General features: G+C 50.8%; 1 protein-coding gene across 7 annotated transcripts in view; it reads right to left on the bottom strand.

Annotated features, from left to right (window-relative positions):
- The window catches only part of TMOD1 (tropomodulin 1), a 30409-nt gene extending 10591 nt beyond the window's left edge, over window positions 1–19818 (bottom strand). For 2 of the 7 annotated variants that reach the window (XM_049794639.1, XM_049794640.1), the window contains exons 1-3: window positions 7644–9927; window positions 5492–5648; window positions 1298–1417 (exon numbers count right to left, since the gene is read on the bottom strand). In XM_049794639.1, coding sequence (XP_049650596.1) covers window positions 1298–1417; window positions 5492–5648; window positions 7644–7763 — 397 coding nt within the window. In that variant the 5' untranslated portion in view covers window positions 7764–9927. Of the gene's footprint in view, window positions 1–1297; window positions 1418–5491; window positions 5649–7643; window positions 9929–15776; window positions 15876–19512; window positions 19562–19730 lie in introns of those variants that run through there. The other 5 variants (XM_049794636.1, XM_049794637.1, XM_049794638.1 and 2 more) reach the window with 5 other exon arrangements.
- Between the last annotated feature and the right edge of the window lie 2008 nt (window positions 19819–21826).

The following is a 21826-nucleotide window of genomic DNA, read 5'->3' on the forward strand; positions in this document are numbered from 1 at the left end:
ATTTCTCTGTGAAAATAATTGCTGCACAGATCTGGAGCTTGGAAAGGCAGATTTTATAGGATAGGGCTTTACAGGAATCTGAGAGTACAGTAAAAAAGCAAAACTCAGAGGCACAGTGCTTGGCCAGGGTACATATGCTGGAAGCTTTAATGCAGAAACACATTTCTAAGCCTGAATATGATATTATTATGTAGAAGATGTCTAGTCGGTGTGGTTATTCTACAGGCTATCTTACAGACTTCTGGCAAGGAGGATACTGTTAGGGAGTATGGAATTCTGAAGAAGACAGAACTGGAAGAAGCAGCCAGTAGCACTGAAATCCTCACCGACTGCTAGACCAGCAGGGGACATGTGAGCTCGGTAAAGCACGAAGGGGGTGTTCATATGCTCCCTTGGCCAAGGCATATCCTATCCCAGTCACAGAGCTAAGTCCATGCTACCGGCTTCAGCAAGATACCAATATTGTCATCTCTAAAGTGGCAGAGCAAGGAGGCTTGCAGGGGGTCACCTCCACTCAGACAGCACTGTCTGAAAAGCAGCAATGGGACACTGCTTGAACTTACCGAGCATGGAGGCATAAAACCCTCAGAGAGGGACCATGCCTGTCCTTAATTGGCACGGGGCTTGTTTAGCCTGGTGAAGAGCATGCTGTTGGGGCTTGAACAGGACCTGCAATCGCTCTGTCCCCCTCTCCAGCTCACTATGCATTCCAACCTGCTTCTCAGTCGTTGTGAAGTACACCAACCTTTTAAAGCTGGATTCCCCCACCGCTGAGCTAACACTCACAAAACCGACTGCACAAATCACAAGAAACCTGTAGCTTTAAAATGTGTTAGAAAACCTCTTTAACAAACAGCAGCCCTGAGCGTCTGTTGAAAGACTGCTCTAATCTGACAGCCTCTTTAATAGGTTGCACAAGAAATCCACATTCTCACTGGGTCTGCTTGATTGTTTCCTAGAGTTTTGGCTTGAAGAAAGCTGTGGTCCTGAAGGTGACAAGCTGAAATTTTCAAGATTCAGTGGCAGAGACAGGAGAAGAGATCAAAGAGCACACTGTTCCCTTAATAAATCCTTCTTCTCCCTCCTGAGCTTTGGTCCATGCTCCTGATTAAATCACATGTGCCAAGAGTAACTTTAAATATACACTTCTTTTTTAACAAAGAAATAAATCCTGTCAAACTGACAGCATTCAGATAAACTGCAAAAAGCTTAACAGCTCATTTCTCACAAAAGAAAAAACAAAAAGAAACTAGTAGTCGAACAACCTGAATCCCCAATTCATGTGAAACTATTTTACCAGCAATGTCACAGAGCTCTGCATCAGAGGCATTAGCAAGGGCTTCCTCCAGTTCCGGCTCCAGAGTCACACTTTCCAAAACAGGATCCATTGGCTTCTGCTTGGGGATCCAAGCTTTTCCTATAAATGCAAAGTGAGGTCACTCAGTATAGCTATAGCACCTGTTTCACAGCTAGCTGTACAGATGCATTTCCGTGGGGTGAGATTTGTACAGTGGAAAGGACAGAGGGGGCACAAGGACCTAGAGAAAAATCAGAGGAGACTCTGAGTCCCTTCCCATAAGCTTGGTCCGAGTCCTGCTGCGATATGAGCCAGGAAGCACCTACCAGACACCTCCAACTGTGGAGCTGGACTCTTCCACAAGCACAGAGGGCTGCATCTACAAAAGCCGAACAATATTACATTTGTACAGGACGATGACTGTTCAACACAGAGCACTCAGAAAGCCACACACAGCCTGACCCTGCAGGACTTCACTTCTCTGAAGGCTGCATAAAAGGGATGGAGATTTGCCAGCGCTCACCTCAGCCAAGAAAGGCCAGTGGCCCAGATCCAGCACTGTGCAGGATCAGTCCTGCCACTGAGACAGCTCCTGGTGCTAACTCCAAATGCATGGTGTCAAGGCAGATGGCACATTAGTCAGAAGAGGGGGGAAAGGAGGCAGTACAGGGGCCCTGGCAGCTGGCAGAGGTAGCAGTCGGTCGTCCAGTGAGCACACAGGATGCAAGGAGGAGCGAGGCTTGGGGCTGCTGGTCTGGCTCAGCGCTGCTGCAGAGGACAGTAGGGCAGGGGGGAGAGACACAGAGGGCATGCCAGCTGGAGATCCCCCTGCTCTATCTCCTGGGACAGCAACAGGCCAAGGTTCCCCACTAGTCAGAGGTACTGCCAGTAACGCAAAGCTGCCATCTCAGCTGCTTGCTTGTGGCCTTTTCCTAAGGGGGGCTGCCCACACGGGCAAGGGGCTGTGCAGCCCGTGACGCAGCTCCAGCCCAGCTCCGAACGCCGTGGGGTCCCTGGTGCAACCCCACCCCATTGCCCAGGACGATCACCGGGCAAGACACGACTCTCTCTCTGCTGGAGCCGGCTGCATCCCAGGGAGGCATGGGACAGCAGACAGCGTTCATGGCCCTGCACGGCTGCTCCCAGCTCCTAACTGCTCCCATTGCCAACAGGCGGGCAGATCTCTTTGCCGAGGCTGAACAGGTCAGGTCTGAGATTCCCACAACAGGGCACCTACCTGTGACCGCCCCTGCCACCAAAGAAAAGAGAGAGGCTCGAGGTGTTCTAACACACCATGGCAGGCAGCAGTCTGCTGGGTAAACCCACTGCTGCTGCAGAACAGGAGGAGGAGGAGGAGAAGGAGGAGGAGGAGGAGGAGGAGGAGAGATCCCAGAGCATTTCGGAGCAGTCCCCTCCCCTGAAATAGTCCAGGATCCCTGCAGAAAGATAGCGAGTGCAAAGCTCTTGGCCTGGCATGCCAGCCAGGACTATTTTTGTCCCCCCTCTGAAACAAGAGTCAGTGGCACCAAAGGGGAGAAACAAAGATCCTGCTGCTCAGGGATGTGCCGAAACAGAAGGGGCTAAATTTAGCCTCAAGGAAGAAGCAACTGCGCTTCGGGCTCCCCCGGTACAAAATGGAGGCTGCTATAAACAGCCTTTTGCAAAACGGCCCATCTCCTGCCTGCACGCTGCCACCCTGACAACAAGGGCAGGAATCTGCCTCCTGGGACACAGCTGCTCACGCAAAAATAGGCAGAGCATCATGTGTCCTGCAAGGCCAGGCACCTCCTCGGTACTCTGCAGCAAAATGTCTGGGGAGGGCTGGCCCCTCAGCTCTGGCTTGGTGCAGAGACCCAGAACCATTGTCTCACCGGACACACGGCTCGGCAAACTGTACGCACTATCTGGTCAGTTCAGCAGGGACAGGAAAAACAGGGAAAACTTTAATTCTGCCGTCACACAGTAACTCCCTTTGACATCTCAGCGTCATTGAAACTTCTGGGGTTTAATTTAGAAAGTTCTGTATCTCAGTCATGCTTTATTACAAGCTTGAACTTTAAATTAAATGGTGCATGCAAACACAGCTTTATATATTGTAATACAGCATGCATGCACATATCAACTCCTACCCTGTCCAGCAGCACGGCCAGGGAGAGCACCTCCCATGGCAAACTAGTAAATAAATCACCCTCCAAACTGCAAACGTGGTGATTTATTTCCAGCTCTGCCACAACTGTGAATATGTAATTTACCATCTCTGGCTCACAGTCAATGTAAAGTAGTGTCTTCACTCAGCAGCATGTTACAAGGGAAAATATGCTTAATGTGTTTGAGATCACATCAGATTGAAATATGATTAGCTCAGACCAAAAGCTGAAGAATCAAAATGCCTGAAATACCTCTGTCTCCTGCAGAGCACTGCTTTGACCTGCTGGGCTAGCCAGGTGAGTAGCCAACGTTGGGCTGGTGTACGTCTGAAGTTGTTAAATCACTCTTCCTGACAGCACTCAATTTACTCTTTTCATTTACTTCCTTGAAGGAGAACTCAATTTTTGCTAAAAATATCACCTCCAGTTTTATTAAATGGACAGATTTAACACAAGCTCTTTCTCGGAGAGGCACATGGATCAGTAAGGAGGCAGCTTTGAGAAAGACCTCAATTGGGAAACATGCTCACATGCCCACGTTTCATGTACTTCCTTTTTGATGTAGGGCAACCAGTAGTGCAAACAATGTACAACCTGATCTTCCACTGCAGGGGGACCATGGTACAGAAAGAGACACAACAGCAGAAAAAAGCTGCTGAGAAGCTCCTGGAGCCCAGAGGCAAGGACTGACCAGACCATGTCCCAAGTCAGATGATATTCAGAGTGATAACGGGAGCAGAAAAGTCCTGTTGATAATGGGGCATGTCCCAGGAGAACAGGAAAAGATGCCAGAAGGAGAGGAAAGAGAAGAGGTAGAGCAAACCCCTTGCTCACAGGCCCCAGAGCCATGCAAGGCAGGGGTGCAGCAGCTGCCGCAGGGTATGGTGCAAGAAGACAGACACATGCAAGCTGCAGGAGACAGGGAAATGAGGCTGGGGTTTTCAAGAGGTGATGAAGACTAGACAGGAACTGTTGGGATCATTATAGCTGAGGGGAGCTGTGGAGTTTCTCTATACCAAGATGAAGTTCGGAGTTGTCGTGGTTTAACCCCAGCCAGCAGCTAAGCACCACACAGCCGCTTGCTCGCTCCCACACCGTGGGATGGGGGAGACAATCGGAAGGGTGAAAGCAAGAAAATCATGGGTTGACATAAAGACAGTTTAATAGGTAAAGCAAAAGTCACACATGCAAGCAAAGCTAAACAAGGAATTCATTCAGCACCTCCCATGGGCAGGCAGGTGTTCAGCCATCTCCGGGAAAGCAGGGCTCCACCATGCCTAATGGTTACTTGGGGAGACAAATGGCATCACTCTGAATGTCCCACCCCCTTCCTCCTTCTTCCCCTGGCCTTTACTGCTGAGCATGATGTCATATGGTCTGGAATATCCCTCTGGTCATTTGGGGTCAGCTGTCCCGGCTGTGTCCCCTCCCAACTTCTTGTGCCCCCCCCCAGCCTACTCGCTGGTGGGGTGGGGTGAGAAGCAGAAAAGGCCTCGACTCTGTGTAAGCACTGCTCAGCAGTAACGAAAACATCCCTGTATTATCAACACTGTTTTCACCACAAATCCAAACCATAGCCCCATACCAGATACTATGAAGAAAATTAACTATCCCAGCCAAAACCAGCACGAGTGTAGGGAGGGAGCATGAAAGGCAACAGTGGAAGACAGAGCACAGTCTACAGAGCTCACAGGAGGACAGGACAGAGGAGGAACAAGAGAGGACAGAAGATGATGTCTTCCCCAGAGCTTGATACAGCTGCAGCGGGACGCGGATGGAAAGAGGCTGCACAGTGGTACAGTCTCTGTCCGTCACTTAACAATATATCAGGTGGTACCCAAATCAGCAAGCACATGGACTTCCTGGGCACACCCCAGTTTATTAGCTCCCTGGGCTGTGGCTAGACAGCAGAGATAGCAGATCCACCACTCCAATGGTGTCAAAATGAAGTCATGCTTAGCAAAACAGGTCAGACAAAACCCTGCTGCTGTGTACCCACTGTGCCTGCATCATGACACATTCAGTGCCGTGCAGAGGATGACCATACCTCTCTTTTCACCCGTGAAAGGGACCAAGTCTTCTCTGTCTTTAACATCCTTCGCCTGCTTTTCTAGGTGGGCCATGAGCTCCTCCCTTTTGAATGGGCCAGTTGGTGGCTTTTGTGTCTGATCCCGCTGCCTGAGTCCTGCCGGCAGCAATGCGTTCTAGGCACAGAGGGGAGAAACATGGGTTATCTCTGGAGGCCTCCATCCCCATCCACCAAATGTTCCCCCCTCTCCACTTTCCTCATTGCACTGTCTTTCTTCCACATTGCTGGACAATTTGCTTTTCCTTGTGTCAAAGGTTATCTCCATCCAACCCCACTGATTCCCACATCATCTAAGACACGTGATGCTCCTTCCCCCTTCCAATTTCAAATGCTGGCTCCGCTACAAGATCTCCATGCTCCCAAGTGGATGTTTCTCTACAACAGCAGCTCCAGCCCTTTCTCTGGGGGCTCTTAGCCATCACCTCCTGCTCCTCCTAGCCTCTTCCCACACCCTCACCATTTCTGCTGCCTCTTCACAACAGTCACGGCACCAGAACCCAGCTGCTACACTCAACCGATCTTTTCCTCCCTCTATGTGTCTGAGTGCCCACACGCCCCACATGTCCCAACAAGAATCAGTTCAGGGAAATCCCATGGTCTTTCACAGAGCAGACCAGAGCACCGTAGTGGTCTCTTCTGCCTTTCATGATCCATCACAAAACTACAGGCAGGGTCTCGCAGAGAAGATCACTCCCTTGCAGAACAAAACCACTGTGAACCTTTTTCAGTCTGCCTCCTTGTTATTCCATCAGATTAGCCACCATGGGAAGTTGCTTTGTGCCTGACACATATGGCACGTAAGCACCTGCTTATATTTAAATATAGAACAGCCTTAATGCAATAAGTAAGACTATTCCCAGATTTGACACTAAGCATGTTCTTTAAAGCTTTGCTGGATAGAAGTCAACATTTACTTTTTAAGACACCCAAGGTGATTTTGAACAAAACACTGATTTTTCCATGCCCTCCTAATAAAAGTAATACATTATAATTTAAATCTGTGTCAGCAGAAAGCCTGGGAAGGAAAGTGACTAGCAGGAAGCAATTAGACTTGGGCAACCTTGGAGGGCAACAGAGGAGAACTGTGCTAATGCACAAGCAGGGAGGCATGGGAAACTGCTTGCTTCCTCGGGCTTCATGCTGTGAAAGGTGACCATGCAATCTTCATGCTTTAACTCCTGTACTCAGGCTACACCTGTACTGACAGATGTCCGTAATTATTTTACCTTTCTGCATCTTTCACAGAAAGCTGCCTGAGTCTGTGTCTTCTGAGACACCTGTAAGCAGCCCACGCACTTAATCCTGGGAGCCAGCCTGCCACCTCTTCATTATTTTCCTGTGTTGCAATTAAAAATCTGATGATGCAATCTACACTGCCCATCATTTCCCCCAGAAACACTAACTGCATGTTGCAGGAACAATTTCTCACTTGGCAGTGCCCAGCCTCATCATCTAACGTCACTGTAACCCAGAGGCCTGCCAGTTGGCTCTGCACATCCCCTGCTAGGGCCACAGGACAACGTTGCTTCCAAAAAGCTTTCATTGTTTGGCACCAGCAGGCCCAGTGTTTTCATATGTGCAGCTCCTACTGATGTTGGGAGGTTGCTAAAAAGCAATTGTCCCATTTTGCAAAACTCTGGGATTTGTTTTTCTGCCTATATGGAGGAAAATACAGACCATTTGAAGTTTGCTATGGAAAAAAAACCCAAACAACCCACAAATCCCAAAACGTTCCCTCCAAGATGGCCTGATCAGAAGCAGAGATCCAGTTTCTGCAGGTTTACTGCCCTGCACTAGCACTGGCTCACATTCGTGCTGCAAATCGCAGTGCTCATCACACCAGAGCATGCACGCCAGGGCAAGGGCAGGGGAGTATCACAGAAACAAAGTCCCACATGTAGCCCATGCTTGCGATGGCAAAACTGCTTCTGCTCATCTGCGGACAGTCTCTTCCATCCTTGCACACTGAGCACAGGCTCTGCTTCCATCCTTGCACACTGAGCACAGGCTCTGCAAAGGATCTCACTTAAGTACAGATTAGTAATGCAGCCCATTCCCCCTCAACAACTGAGACCTACCACCTAGCAAATCTTGTGTAAAAATGACTTACGTCAGGATCCAGCTCTTCCAGTTCATTCTCTAACTTCCTGAGCTCCTCCTCTGTCAGAGCTCCAAGAATCTTGTCTTCATCCAGGTCTCGGTATTTTTCTAGCTCCTTTCTGTAAGACATCTTAGAGGTGTCTCAACAATCTCACTTTTATGCCGAAACAGGACCTGAAATGAAAACAAGAAGCGTAACACTGAATATGTGAAACACGACACTGCACCCCGGCTAGTTGGGGAATGCTGAGTACCACAGAGTTGCCGAATATTTATTCTTAAAAGATGGCTGACTTCAAAGCCAGGTCAGATTGCTCAGGGCCCCTCCATCCATATCCTACATGCAAGTAATGGCCCATGGTCATGGGAGCGGCACAACTTCAGCAGCACATTGCCCCATCAGAGACTTACAGGGCAGCACCGATGAAGTACTTTGTATGGGATCCTGGCTAGAGATGTCTTCTCCAAGCAATGGCAGATGTTAATGAAGTGTCCTAGGCATTTATTTCCTTGAAGGACAATAAACCACAAACCATAAAGTCTGCAGCTCTCATGCCCTTACAAGCCCCCAGTAACACCTCCCTGCCCATGGCACTCCAGATAATGTTGCCACCAGGTGGGAAAACAGATTTGTAGCATCACTGAGTACCTCTGAGCCCTGCAAACCTCCACGAGGCTACAGTGCACAGTGCTTCTTCCCATGTTTTAAAGCCACAAGGAGATCAGGAAGTATTATCCCCTCACGTTCAGGAGGCTGCCAGTTAAACGTGTTGTTTAGTGACCCACCTTCCCTGAGGCAACACGTGTTTGCACTGCTGCAAGCTAAGCAGCTGATCTGAGTGTTACTGCACATCTAAACCAACTCTTCAAGAAGAGAAGTGGGAGTAACGTACTAAATGACCTATCCGGATAATCCCTGCTGACCCAGGGGTTTGTCCCATGTCTCCTAATATAAAATGCCATACACAATCACACACACAACTGGACTTCTGCCAGGTCTAAAAGACTGTAGTAGACCTACTACGAAGGTCAACTTGTGTAAAATATGCAGTTGGGTTAAAAATACACTCACTACAACACACAAGAGTGTATCCAACTCTGCTTTTTTTTTGCTGAAAGTTTCCTTCTGTTCCATAGCACTGTCTGTACATTTACATTTTTTTGGCTCAATTTTTGCAGAGAATATTGAACTCCAGATAATTTAAAGTGACTTTTCCTAGAGTTTAAAACAAGGTTTGCTATTCTCTCAAGTGGCATTTACATTAAAATAACAGCAAGGCCTGTGCATTTTTCAAGGAGCCAAACATCTTTTGAACTTCTATAAATGGCCTCTTTTCAGCTCCTGTGGAGCGCCAGAGCCCTACCCCAAGTCACATCTCTCCAGCTTTGCTCATCCTCTCAGGACAGATCATGCTCTTATGATCGCTCTTCATTTGCAGAGAAGTCTCTTTATACAACTTACAACACAGCTGCTGTTCCAGATAGGAAAATTATCTTTAGCTTGGTCACAAAAGGGCACATTAACGCACACATGGCTCAACAGCAAGCCCTTAAATTTAGAGCTGTCACCTGGTCAGACGCTTGGTTTCCCACTGGTGTGATGGCTATTCCTGCATCATTCGCATTCCTGCCACTCGCCACTTAGGAGGTGGAATGCCAGGAGACTGTGCTTCCTTGATGGGAGGAACGGCCCCCCAGGCTCCCACAGCCAGGAGCTGAGAGAGTGAAAAACAGCTTTTCATCGGGCTGGTTTGCTCCGCGCAGCGACAGTCAACCTGTGGGCGCCAGTGTCGAGGGCAGCAGGAGGGTGAAGGAGGAAGCACAGGCTATGGGGCTTGGTGGGTTTGGCTAAGCGAGGCAGTGGGGATGCCAGCGCTCCTGAGATTCGCCAGTCCCCTGCAGCAGTCAGCGCAAGGCACCTCAAGCTGCGAGGCTGATGTGCAGCAGCCATTCAACTGTGCACCAGTCAGGCTAGAAGCCACGTCCAGCAGCTCAGCCCCAGCAAGGCTGCCCTTCTGGTAGGCGTAGAGGAAAGCAGAGCCTTTATCAAAATTACCTATGAACAAACGTTTGTCATCATATCAATTATTATTACTCTGATGTGGGACATCCTAGAAAAGCAGCCTGGACCCAGATCTGGAGCTGTGCTGTGCTACTGCGACCTTAGATTGAAGTGCATGAACCATGACTCATCTGTATTTCATATTCAATTTTTAGTTTTGACTGTTCTGCGGTGGGAGGAGCTGGAGCTAAGAGGAGGCAGGAAGGCAGAGGATAACCCACCCCAGGCTGCTAAATTCCCTGTAATGGCTTAAAATACCCACACCTGCCATGCACATGGCAATCTCCGTCTTGGCGACATGGGGACAACTACTTCCAGAGGCAGTCACAGCCCCCTCCTAGCAAGGGGTAGCCTGCAAGCGGCTGCTCAGCTGGGACCAGAGCACAGCCTCTGCAGGGCTGACCTTGTCGCCTCCTGCCAGAAGGACGGAGACTGTCAGCACCGAGAGGCGAAAGGCAGGACAGACGTCGGACGTCAGCACGCAGAGGCAACGCTTCTGGAAAATGCTTCAGGTTTCAAAGCATCTTGCAGAGATATGAAGCCGGGGCTGCATATAGCCAAGGCCCTGAGGGTTGAGGACAGGTGCAGGGAGCCTGCTGAAACACAGCTGAAATCCCTGCGGGGAGAATTTAATTTGCTTCGTACCCCAAACAGAGCTGCTGGGAGGGGACAGTGCCCTCGCAGCCTTGCCGATGCAGGCGGACGGCGCCGACGACTTGCACAGCTCCCACAGAGAGAGCGTCGGGACAGCTAGCCGTGCCCGCGGTGGAAGGACATTTTGTACCTCTCCCCTGCCTGTCCAACGAACTGCGCGAGTTCAGCATCGCATCCTCCAGCACAGCCCCCAGGACCAGTACGTTCACTGGCTCTCCCTTACATCCACATCCCAGGCCTCTTCTACCCTATCTTGCTAATGAGTGCTGAGAGAGAAAGCAAATAACCTGTCTGCTGTAAATGGCAAGAGGGCTTTGTACTGCCAAAAATAAGAAAGCAGGTAAATTCTGCCTAAGCATAATTGTTTTCAGTTACACTACATGGTGAAACACCCACCACCCCAAACAGCTCTCCCTGACCTGTGCTAGGGTTCAAGCATGGTTTAACACATGTGCCCCCCACACCTGCACTCCAAAAAGATTACAAGATCCTCCAGCACAACTGCAATATTATATTCAAATTTTAAACCGACACATTTCTGGACATTCAGGAAAGTGTTAACCCTAATTCACCACAAATCCGCTCCATCAAATCTATTCTTAATGCCTTCCTAAGATGGTAGCTTTCATTTCTTGCTATTTTTCATTAAACCTACCAATACACTTTTCATTCAATCAAAGGAGGAAGCATCACAACAAAATATACATGTAATATATAGAGACGCTGCACAGGACTGACACTAGTACAACTTTAAGTGCTCAGAAAATTGAAATTCACATTGACTATCAAGACAGCAAGATACTAGGTCTCATTGTCCAAAGTATTCATCAGACACATGAGAAGACAGCCCAAACATTTGCACTTGGTAAGTCTGAAGAGCACACAAGCTGGTATACATGAAGACCAATAAAAAGGTTCAAGGAGAAAAATCAAATCAGAGGGGAGATGAACATACACCATAGGTCATCTACAGGGAAGACTGTTTCTGTCATGAATATAAGAAAACAAAACAAAACAAAAGGCAACATTTGTGATTATGGGAGGGATGGAACAGTTTCTTTCTGACGGGTCCAAAACTGCTGAACAGACAAATGGATGTTGTAGAACAAGTGAAAATGAAAAGCGTCCCATACAACACTGGAAATACTCCTTTCATTGCTTTGCACCGGTACGGCCTCCCTGCAGCACTGTGCACTTTCTGGGGCACTGAAACCCAAGAGCAGCACCCACCTCCACGCAGGGAACCAGCAGAGACCTGGGAAGGTGGCCCACACAGGACCACTGCCTCCCATCCACAATGGAGAGCAGGCACGGGGAGGTGGTCATGCTCCTCCGGTGGGCAAGCAGGGAGGGCAGGAGCCAGGCAGCAATGGGCTCGGGCTGTGACAGGCTGCGTGGGGAGGCTGCAGAGCAGCACAGGTACCACCGAGTTGGAGGATCTGCAGGATCATCCCTCAGTGCTCTGACAACCCCAGGAAAAAGAACAAAAGAGAAAGCGGAACTGGGTAAAGCGACAGAAACAGCAGCAAGCAAGAAAAATTCCAAGAAAACACAAAAATGTGATAGAGAAAAGGACTGATTTTCCCTGGGTGCTGTGTAACACGGTGTGACAGCGGTCTTGCGCACGCTTGTGCTGGGAAGCCCGGCCTCTAACTGCACAACCTCCCACGCGCACTAGCATGCTGACAGCAGGAAATTACAGAAAGCCCTTTTCTTCTCATACGTACATGGGGAGAAAGAGCAACTAACCTCAGCACAGATACATGGCTTTTTCGGTGATGAGTTCTGTTATCAGTCCAAGCCAAGCCCAATTTCGGCGTTTCGTGGCAGGCTGCAGCATGCAGCTGTCACTTCCACGGCCACCGGGACTGCAGCACGCAGGAGGGTTTGGTGCATCCCAAGTCACCGGCCACACTGAAGTGCCAGCAAAAGGCGGAGGATGGGAACTCTGTGCACTCCGCACCCTGATGAGAGCCATGGCTGAAAAAAATTAACATCCCCTGCCTGAGACAACCCTCAAATCTACTGGGAAACTTTTCCGGTGCTTTGAAATAAAAAAAGCACACCGAGGGCTTGGCTTCTGAGATAAGGAGGCAGCCAACAAGCATCACCACCACAGATATCGACAATTCTTGGGAAAACTGCCAAGTTTGAAGGCAGAAGGCTATTCAGGATAAAAGCTGTTTTTAAGCAGCACCGGAGGCAGGAGTTAACCTCGTGAGGGATAGCCTGGCTCGAGAACAGTTCCTATTTGACTTATGCAGGGTTTTGATTTATGAGATTTTTTCATAGCTTAAGTGTAAACCTTAGTCAAAGTTCAGAGCTATTATTTTTGCAGTATAAAAATAACAAACCAATGTCAACCAACCCCTCTGTAGTTGCTACAATTTCTTCTTTCTTTTCCTTGACTTTTAGTGTAACTTTAAAGATAAACATCAGGGCTTTTTTTGAGAAACTATACATACCTCGAGTGACCATTTTCTATAAACTCAAGAGCAGTTAAGTACTTTCTGTTCATACACTTAGACCTCAGTGAATCACCCAGGTGTATATCCAAGATGCATGCTGTGCAGATGAAAGGAGCAAATCAGCTCCAGCTGGTTTCCTAAATGAAGACTGTATTTTTATGTGGCCTCTCAGTCCTCTGATAAACCTAAAGCCATTAGCTAACTCTAATGAAATCTCATAGAGGACTCAAACCCTAATTTCTTGTCAAGCTGCACATGTGTGCAAAGGGTCCGTCAGCACAGGCGTAATGTGCAGCAAGCCTAGGCTCCTCCTTCAGCTGACAGTCAGGGAATGAAGCTGGGGCATTCGCAGGGACAACTAGGAGAAGGGGTGGTACGAGAAGCACTTGGAGAAGGGGGACCTGTTACAAGCGGTAGACCTGGGGCAGACACAGCAGGGACGTGGGAATGGAGGACATCAATCCATCAAAAAGTGAGTCTCTGCTGGTTCTGCCACTCATGGGACAACTTGCAAACCCTGGGCTTGCCTCCCAGCATACTTGGGGGCGGGTGTGCAAGAGCCTGACTCCACAGCTGCCCTGCTGTTTGAGTCACTGAGCCCCCCAACATCACCAGTTCCCGGGAGTTTCACGAAGAGACCAACAAATTACAGCCAGATCCAGCAACAACAGAGGGAAAGATGCACATCAGCTGCTTCTGAGACCACATCTAAAAACGCTAAGTCTATGCGAATTTTGCGAAACCCAGTAGGAAATCAGAGCAGAGCACAGAAGGAGCTGGATCCATCCCCAGTGCCATCACACAGCCTTACATGTCCAAAGTCTTGACCTCTGGGTGCTTCCTATCACTGGTTACCCTGGTCATGAGAGAAGTAAATGCAGGTGTGCTGGTACAGGAATGCTTTCCTTCTAGTGCGCAGGTACAAATGTCACAACCAAAGACAGTGGTTCCTTCTCTGGCAGACACAACCAGAGCCCAGCAGCAGCCTTGCAGGTGACCACATGCCCTGTACCTGCTGTACAGGCATTCAGAAGTTTGCCCCATTTCAAATGAACTTACTTTGTTCTCCATAAATGTGAAGTCTTTGGCTTGAAGAAATGAAAGGAAGATAAATATCTAAAGCCATTCCTTTTAAGGGAATGGTCTCCAGCACACTTTTTGTAGATTCTTTTTTAGGCTGATCTCATTTTCTCAGCCAGAGAGGAAAGCAGCTTTTTAACAAGCCATAAACACAGATCCAGACTGTAGCGTCAAGTGCTGTTGTTCTGCTTGGGCTCTGGATCACCACCTTGAATGTACCAGAGGTTGAAACATCTTGTTATAGCTACAAGAGACTTCCTATAGACCGTGCACTGAACTTGCAGTCCAAGCTGCTCTAGAAAGCATCTAGCCAGGAGATCCACAGAGGTGGGTATTCGCCTCTGCTTAGCACCAGAGGCTGCAGCTGGATGCTGCAGCCAGTTTCATGCTCCCCACAAGACAGGTCTTGAGAAGCTGAAGAGACTCCAGGGCAGGGCCATCAGGATGGGCAGGAGGCTGGGGCACAGGAGATGCAAGGAGAAACAGAGGGAACTGGACTTCTTCAGCCTGGAGAGGGGAAGGCTGCAGCTGGATCTAATTGCAGTCAGTCATCTGCTGCCTAAAGGGAAAGGATTTCTAGAGTAGACAGAATCAGGCTTTCCTCTGTGGTGCACAGGGGAAGGACAAGGGGCGATGGGAACAAGTTGTGGCAAGGTGAAAACTCCTTGCCACAAGAGTGGTCCAGCCATTAGACAGGGACCAGAGAGGTGGTGGGATCTCCTTCCTCGGACAGTCAATGCTCAAGTGGGAAAGGCCTTGGGCAACCTGATCTAGCTCTGGGGCCAGGCCTGCTCAGAGGAGGACACTGGACTAGGAAATTCCAGAGGTCCATTCCCCTCTAAACTTTCTGTGGCTCGGTCTCAGAAGATTGAGCAGGTCTGTCCAACTGTCCAGGTTCCTCCTCTGAATGCCAGGATGTTACACAGGGTGGGAAATGGGCTCCACAATGGTCCTTACATTTCACAAAAACTTGTTTTGTGCTCTCACTTGATTTATCCAGCTGAAGCAAAGTCTTCACTGCTGTGATTCAAGTTTGAATTCTGACTCTAGTTCAACACAAGGGGGGTTAGCTGCCTTCCCCTGAAAGAAACTGTTAAGCCACCATGAGCTCAGACCCAGTTGAAGGTCACCTTGGCTAAGCCCTTTGCTTCTGCAGCATGAGAGTGAGTCACTCAGCCTCCAGGAGACCATCATAGTATCTTGCTTTGCAGCTTTCTCATGCTGAGAAGCCCTTGTGCACCTTGCAGTGTAGCCAAGCATCATCTTGAACGATTCTCAATAAAACAGAGCACACATGGTAGTTGATGTCCCCAGTCCCTGCTCAGTGAGCAGTGCTCATCAGGCATATCTTCATCACTTTGCCTTTCCACAGCATAGCTGGGTAGTGCCAGCACCTTCATGCCCTGGATGAGAAGAGCAGACAGAGAAAACACAGGGGATGCTCCAGACAGTGAGAAGCTCTGTCATGTCAGATGCAGAAAGCAGAGCTGAGCACATACCCTCATCTGTCTGGGCAAGCCAGCCATCAACTAGAAAGACTGAGGCCCTCTCAGACTCCCTGCAAGAGGCTCATGCCTAATGAAATCCAGTGGCAATCTGGCATCCCTTCAGGAAACTCACACTTCCCCCATAAGATCTGGATTTCCTCTGGTTTGATGAAAACCTCACAACCAGCAGCCATTAACCTAAGACTTACTGAAATTCATATTTGAAAAGAAACATCTGGAAGGAGGCATTTTGGATCTATCAAAGCGCACCGTGACTTCTGCCTCCCTAAATGACAAGCCAGCCGCACAAAACACATAATGGTATCTGGACTTATCGTCACCACCCAGAACCCTACAGCAATGAACTTCAATACACCATAGAAAGCACTTACTGATGCTGATGCTTCATTCCCATGGGCATCCTCATGCCAGTGCTGACAGTCCCATCCTTGCACTTGACATTTCCACAGCAAATGGTTTGTTGTCTGAGGTCATGCTCCCTGTGCTCGACCAAAGTTACCTCTCCCTTCATCCACTGGTGCTGAGGCAAGTCATGCTGGCTGCGCTCTCCTGGACCTTCCTCTCTCCTTGCGTGCCAGGAGGTGCAGCTCACCCAGGTGCAGCTCAACCTGACACTCAGAAACTGCCTGTATGTCCTAGCCCTCCTCTCCTCAACACTCCTGCAGCCTGCAAGCCACACAACTCAATACTGGCTCTTACCAAGCACTCTTTCTTATCAGAACCATCCAGCAAATAGCCTGGATGTTTGGTGACCAGGCAACACGTAACAGGGTCAAACTCTGCCAAAGCCCAAATACAAACCATCCCAGCTGTGTCTCCCCTTTGCATATTTTTAAAGCACATTTGTAAACACAGTTATGTGTTCTTCTATTTGGGGGGAGGTTCTCTCATGCACCTGGCATGTACTTAATTGTTTAATTACTAAACCCTAGGAAAAGTGGGTGGGCACACTTGAGTCATTAGAGACACCATGCACTCAGTTCCTGCTCTGTAACTTGAACCCTTCCACTTGGAAACGTCACAGCCAGCACAATCTCCTCTGAAAAGGGAGCCTGGGTTTCTTGTCTGAACTTCTGTTAGTCCTCAGGCTTCTGCTTCTCTGGCACACTCCAGTTGCAGGGAACAGCTGAACCGTGATGGATGCCATGTGAACACAGGAGCAGAAAGGCTCCTGTCTTGCACTGAGCAGTGCCTCAGACCCTTCAACAGGCAATGGCAACGTCCTGTAAAACAGAGGCCCTGCCAGACTGCCCGGAGCAAAGCACAGCAAGCTGTTAGTAACACACCTACGTCTGTATGTTCCTGATCCCATCCTACTGCTGGCACAGCTGAAGCAGAGGAAATGAAAGTGAAATGCTCCATCAAGGTGCAGCTAATAAGCCCTACATAGGTTGATGCTTAATGAACACTGGAGCAAAACGAGTACTGTTCCAGCAGCAACGAGCATATGGTGTATGCTGTGCACTAAATCTGAATGAGACATTTAACAGAGAGGGGACCCTCACACATTCCTCTAAGGCCTGAAGAAACAAAGATACCACTTCCAGCCGGTAGAGCTACTAAACCACACGGTGCTGGAACAGGGCAGAGCTCTGGGGAAGCATCGCCATAGCCCTGTTTCCATGCTTCCCCCAGGGCATCTGCAACTGGTTGCTGCCGGCCAGAGTATCCTGGGCTGGACAGACTTTGGTATGACCCTGGATAGCCTCTGCTAAGTGTTTATCTCATTCACCATGAATGACCAGGAAGAACACCCTCCCAGGAGGGTGATGCAGCTCTGAGACAGGACACCAGGCAGGTGGGGTCTCCATCTTTGGGGGTTTCTAGACATAGGCCATATGAAGCCACAACCTCCTTGGCTGAGATCTGCTGGGATCTCAACCTAGGGATGGACTAGAGAACCGCTGAGCCACCAGCAGTGCTGGAGTCCTGTGACAAAAAACATGTGGCTCTTTAGCAACACAGAGCCATGGAACACAATTTTCATCTCCTGTTTCTTCCAAGAGTCTGGTAATTTTACCAAGTAAATATGCTTTGACTGCAAGTCCCTGCCTGGAATGGAGAAGTGAAGAGAGTCTTCCTAGCTCATGATTAGCAAACAGCTGTCAACTACAGAGGAAAAAATCAGAAAGCAGATCCTAGCCTCCCCCCCGTGAACTGTGCTGGGCTTTCACAAAAACTCCACATGCCTGGAAAACATTGAAGCAGCAAACAGAAAAGTAAAACAGTTCATCTGCAAACATTATATTCAGTAGCACATTGCTCTGGAGGATGGAGTTACACATCTAGCAACAGGGGACACACGCTTTCTTACAAAAGGATCATTCAGGATCTTTTGAAAAGATAAATCAAACTGTCCTTTGGGTAAATGAAAGTAAAACACGGGCAAAGGAAATCAGTAATGAGATAAACCAGGCTGTCTCCACATCTGTTTGACTTTCCAAATACACCAAGCAGGAGGGGAGGCAGCAACATATTCCCAGTATTACGCAAAAACCTATTATCTGGAGAAAAGCCAGCAGACCATCACAGCTGAGAAACGTGTGGAGGAAAGAACAAGATGAGTCAGGCTGGAAAACAAAGCAATGCTGAAGGGGTGGTGGTGGTGGGAAAAGCCCTGACAGGAGGAAAACAGAACTTGAAATGAGCAGCAGCAAGCACACAATGCAGTGTCCCTGTTGGAATACCTGAATGCATGTACATTAGGGCAACAGGTACAGAGGCTGTCACGAGACAACAGCACAGACTCTTCTACACCACTGTAAAAGGCATTCGGCTCTGGGCACCATGCTCCTAGCAAGTCAGCGCTTGGCTTTAATGTTGTGGCCCAGCTCCTCCTTCCGAGAAGACACAAGATGAAGGGCTCACTACCATACACTGAAGTAGGGCTTGCATGCGCAAAACCTCGTCTAGTAGTGACTCTACCGGGTAGTCTGAGAGAAGGTGCCACCTCTTGCCGCAAACCACGTCTCTTTGACGAGAAATGAGGAATTCATTCTTCACTCCCGTGCGAGCTGGCAGGTGACACATGAAGAAGGGATTTTATATATACCTAAAAATAACCTCAGCCACATGGCTGAGCACCTTTCTGGCTCAAGGCCCAATATCCAAGGAAAGATGTAAAGCAACTAGAGAGAGGACCTCTGCCTAGAGGTAGGGCAGCCGGTCCAGAAGGGGGGCAGTGGGCAACAGGTTCTGCCCGCAGACCTTCCAGGACCATATCAAAAGCAGAAGCAGATAGATGGGCACGTCGGGATGGCATGGGAGTGTGGGCAGAAGCTGTGTCCAGCTGTGTGAAGGAAAGTTATCTTCGAGATAGGCAGCGCCTTACAAGCGAGGCGGTGACTAATTCAAGGCGGTCAAGTATGGCCATGGAAAATACACCACAAGGACTCAAGGAATCCTCCCCCCCCCCCCCCCCCCCCCCCCGCTGATTTCTGCTTTTCCCGCACAAAAGCGGCGCAGCTTTCTATTGATCCATCCCCCGGAGAACCATTTCCCAGCAGAGCTCCCGGGATTACAAACGCCAACAGCGGTCAAAGAGAACCACCGGCGCCCTTCGCCACCCGCCCGGCGCGGCACAGGCCCCTCTGCGGCACCTGCCGGCGCTGCCCCGCGGTCCCGGCTCTGCCGCGGACACGCGTGAGCGGCGCCGGCTGCCAGCCCAGCGCCTCCCCCGCGGGCTCCCGGCTGCCTGCCGGGGGGCAGAGCGCCCCCCCCCCCCCCGCCCCCCTCCCCGGGGCCAGGGGACACCGGCTGCCGCAGGGCCGGCCGGCGGCTCCGCGCATCCCGGCGCGGCGCTCCGACCCCCCCGGGCAGGGCCTCCCGGGCAGGCAGGGAGGCAGGGCTGCAGGCAGGGCTGCAGGCAGGGCTGCAGGCAGGCAGGCAGGGAGGGAGGGAGGGAGGCAGAGCTGCAGGCAGGGCTGCAGGCAGGGCTGCAGGCAGGGCGCTCCAGCACCCAGCCAGTCACCCCTGCGCGCTGCCGGGCGCACGCAGCGCGGAGGCGGCCGCTATTTATGTCGAGCCGGTGCCGGCCGGTGCCGGCCAAATATTCTGCCCAGATAAGGGCCGGGCCGGGCCGGGCCCGCCACCCCGCCGCCCGCTTACCGCACCCGTGAGCCGAGCCGAGCCGAGCCGAGCCCGGGCGGCGCGTCCTGCCCGCGCCGGCTCCGCCGCTGCGGGGGGCGGGGGTCCGGCCGCAGCCCCGGCCCCGGGCCCGGCCGTCACTCAGCGGGGGCCGGCCCCGTCGCCCCTCCCGGCCCGCAACAGCTGTGCCGTGCCCGGCTGGGCCCCCGCCCCGGCTGCCGGGTTTGGTCTGTCCTTACCCTCCGCCCGCAGCCGGGAGGGCAACCTTGCCCCGTCCATCCCCGGGGCGCGGCGGAGGAGGGCAGGGCTGCACGGGCGGCAGCCCCCGAGCAGCCAGGGCAGCGCTTGCTTCCAAAGGGTCTCTCCCGCTTTCGACGATGGAGGCAGGCTGGAGCCTGCCTTTTGTCCCGCGGCAACTTCCTTCAGAGCGCCGAGCCGGGCGCCGCGGCAGACCGGTCGCCTTTTGGAAAGCCCAGCAAGGTGCGCACGCCTCGGTTCGTGGGCACCCAGGCCGCTGCGAAGCACCCCGAGGCTGCGGCTGGAAAAACTCTTTCCCCGGGAGGAGTGGTGCCGCCCTGAGACGGGGGAAGCGGCGGAGGCGGGGGCGGGGGTGGGGGGGAGTTCTCAAGGCTCAGCCAGACCGAGTCCTGGCTGCGCTGGCTTCTGGCTGGGGATGGCCCCGCTACCAGGGATGCTGGGGCCCTGCGGCTGCAAGCGCGGGCACTTTGTACGAGCCGCTTCCCCGCTAAACGCCATCGGTATGGATGCACCTGCTAATTCCATGTCTTATTTTACCCCCTGTCAACACGCCCTATACATCCAGTGGCGGCCACCTCCTTGAGCAGCTCCAAGTCTGCCATCAGCCCCGAGAGCTGCCTTCCAGCCTCGTGGTGTCAACAGTTTTAATAATGTTGCTGCCAAATCTCCTTTCCCCTGCCTCACCTTTGAGTCACCTTAAAGGCCCGTGGATTTGTCCTATAATCTTTCTTAACAAATCCCCCACAATGTATCGGCCCCAAGCTCCTCCATATCTCTGCTGCCTGGTCTCCACCGGCAGCCACAGGCCACGAGTGGAGAGGGCCACAGGTGTATCAGAGGAGGGCAGTCCATCTCAACACTTCTCCAGCCCCACACTTCCCAGGCCCAGCGATGCCCTTCGTCTGAAAATGCCCCCAGTCTCCATGAGATGGTACCTGGATTTTTTTTCGTGGCTTGTCATACAGCTCACCTGACTGGTGCTGAGGTTCTGTGTCCCATGGCTTTCGGAGAAAGATCTGCAGTTAGCCCTGGAAATACTGCTCACGGCTAGGCCAAATGAAGGATACAAACAGGGACCCCGCCGAGCACTGGATTCAGGCATACCTCGTAGAGGTGGGCAGGATTATGGCCCAAGTCACTGGCATCATCCCAGCTGCTGGCGGGAGTGAAAAGGGCACTTAGAACCACCCAATTTACTTACTGACTGGCCCAAATGCCTGAATTTCTTTAGGCTGAAGAAGCTCAATGGGTACCTGCTTACCAATTGTCTTTCTCAAGGGTGTGCAAGCTGCAAGCAGCTCAGAAAGGGATCCCCCAGCACCACCAAGCTTCCCTACAAGCCCATGTTGGCTTTGCACTGAGATACACGAGCCACTTAATTTTTATCCCATCTGGCTGCTGTCAGGTATAGCTTTGTGGGCACCAGAAGCTCATCCAAGGTGAGTGCTACAGTCCCCTTAGAATGCACCCAGCCTGTCTCCATCAGGCAAGACATTAACCCAGCTTCTCAGCATATTTGATTTCAGTGTAAGTATCGGTGATGCTTCTTTTTTAGCCGTCTGCCATGACACACTGCAGTAACAAATGCTGCAAGTAACGCACCCTGCAGCACTGTTCACGAGACACTAGGTATTGCTAACTCCAACTACACCTAAGCCCTTCTTCAAAACAGCTCCCGAGGTAATGGCTTGGCACGCTTGAAGCATGTCCGCTCAGGTCACAAGCTGCTTTTGCCCTAGCCAAGTTCTAAACTCACAGAGCAGGACAATTCTCCAGTTCAAGACCTCCAGTCTGAAAATACCAGCAACTAACAAAGGAACACAAAAGGAAGCTTTCCGGCATTATGAAGGTTTAAAGTCAGGGTTTTTTTCATTGCGTGATTCTTCACTTTTCCTGTCTTAACACAATCAGCACATGAGAATCTAGGCTCTCTCAAAGGTTTGCCTGAGGAACAGCGACTGTGAGAACGAAGGGTGAGGTGGTGAAAACACAAGGACAAAAGAGCTTTGCAACAAAAGTCTCCCCAAATGGGGAAAGGGTAGTCCAGGAGTGGAAACTTTGGAGATAGGAACTCATT

The sequence above is a fragment of the Accipiter gentilis genome, chromosome Z, assembly GCF_929443795.1.
Source record: "Accipiter gentilis chromosome Z, bAccGen1.1, whole genome shotgun sequence".
Lineage (NCBI taxonomy): Eukaryota > Metazoa > Chordata > Aves > Accipitriformes > Accipitridae > Astur > Astur gentilis.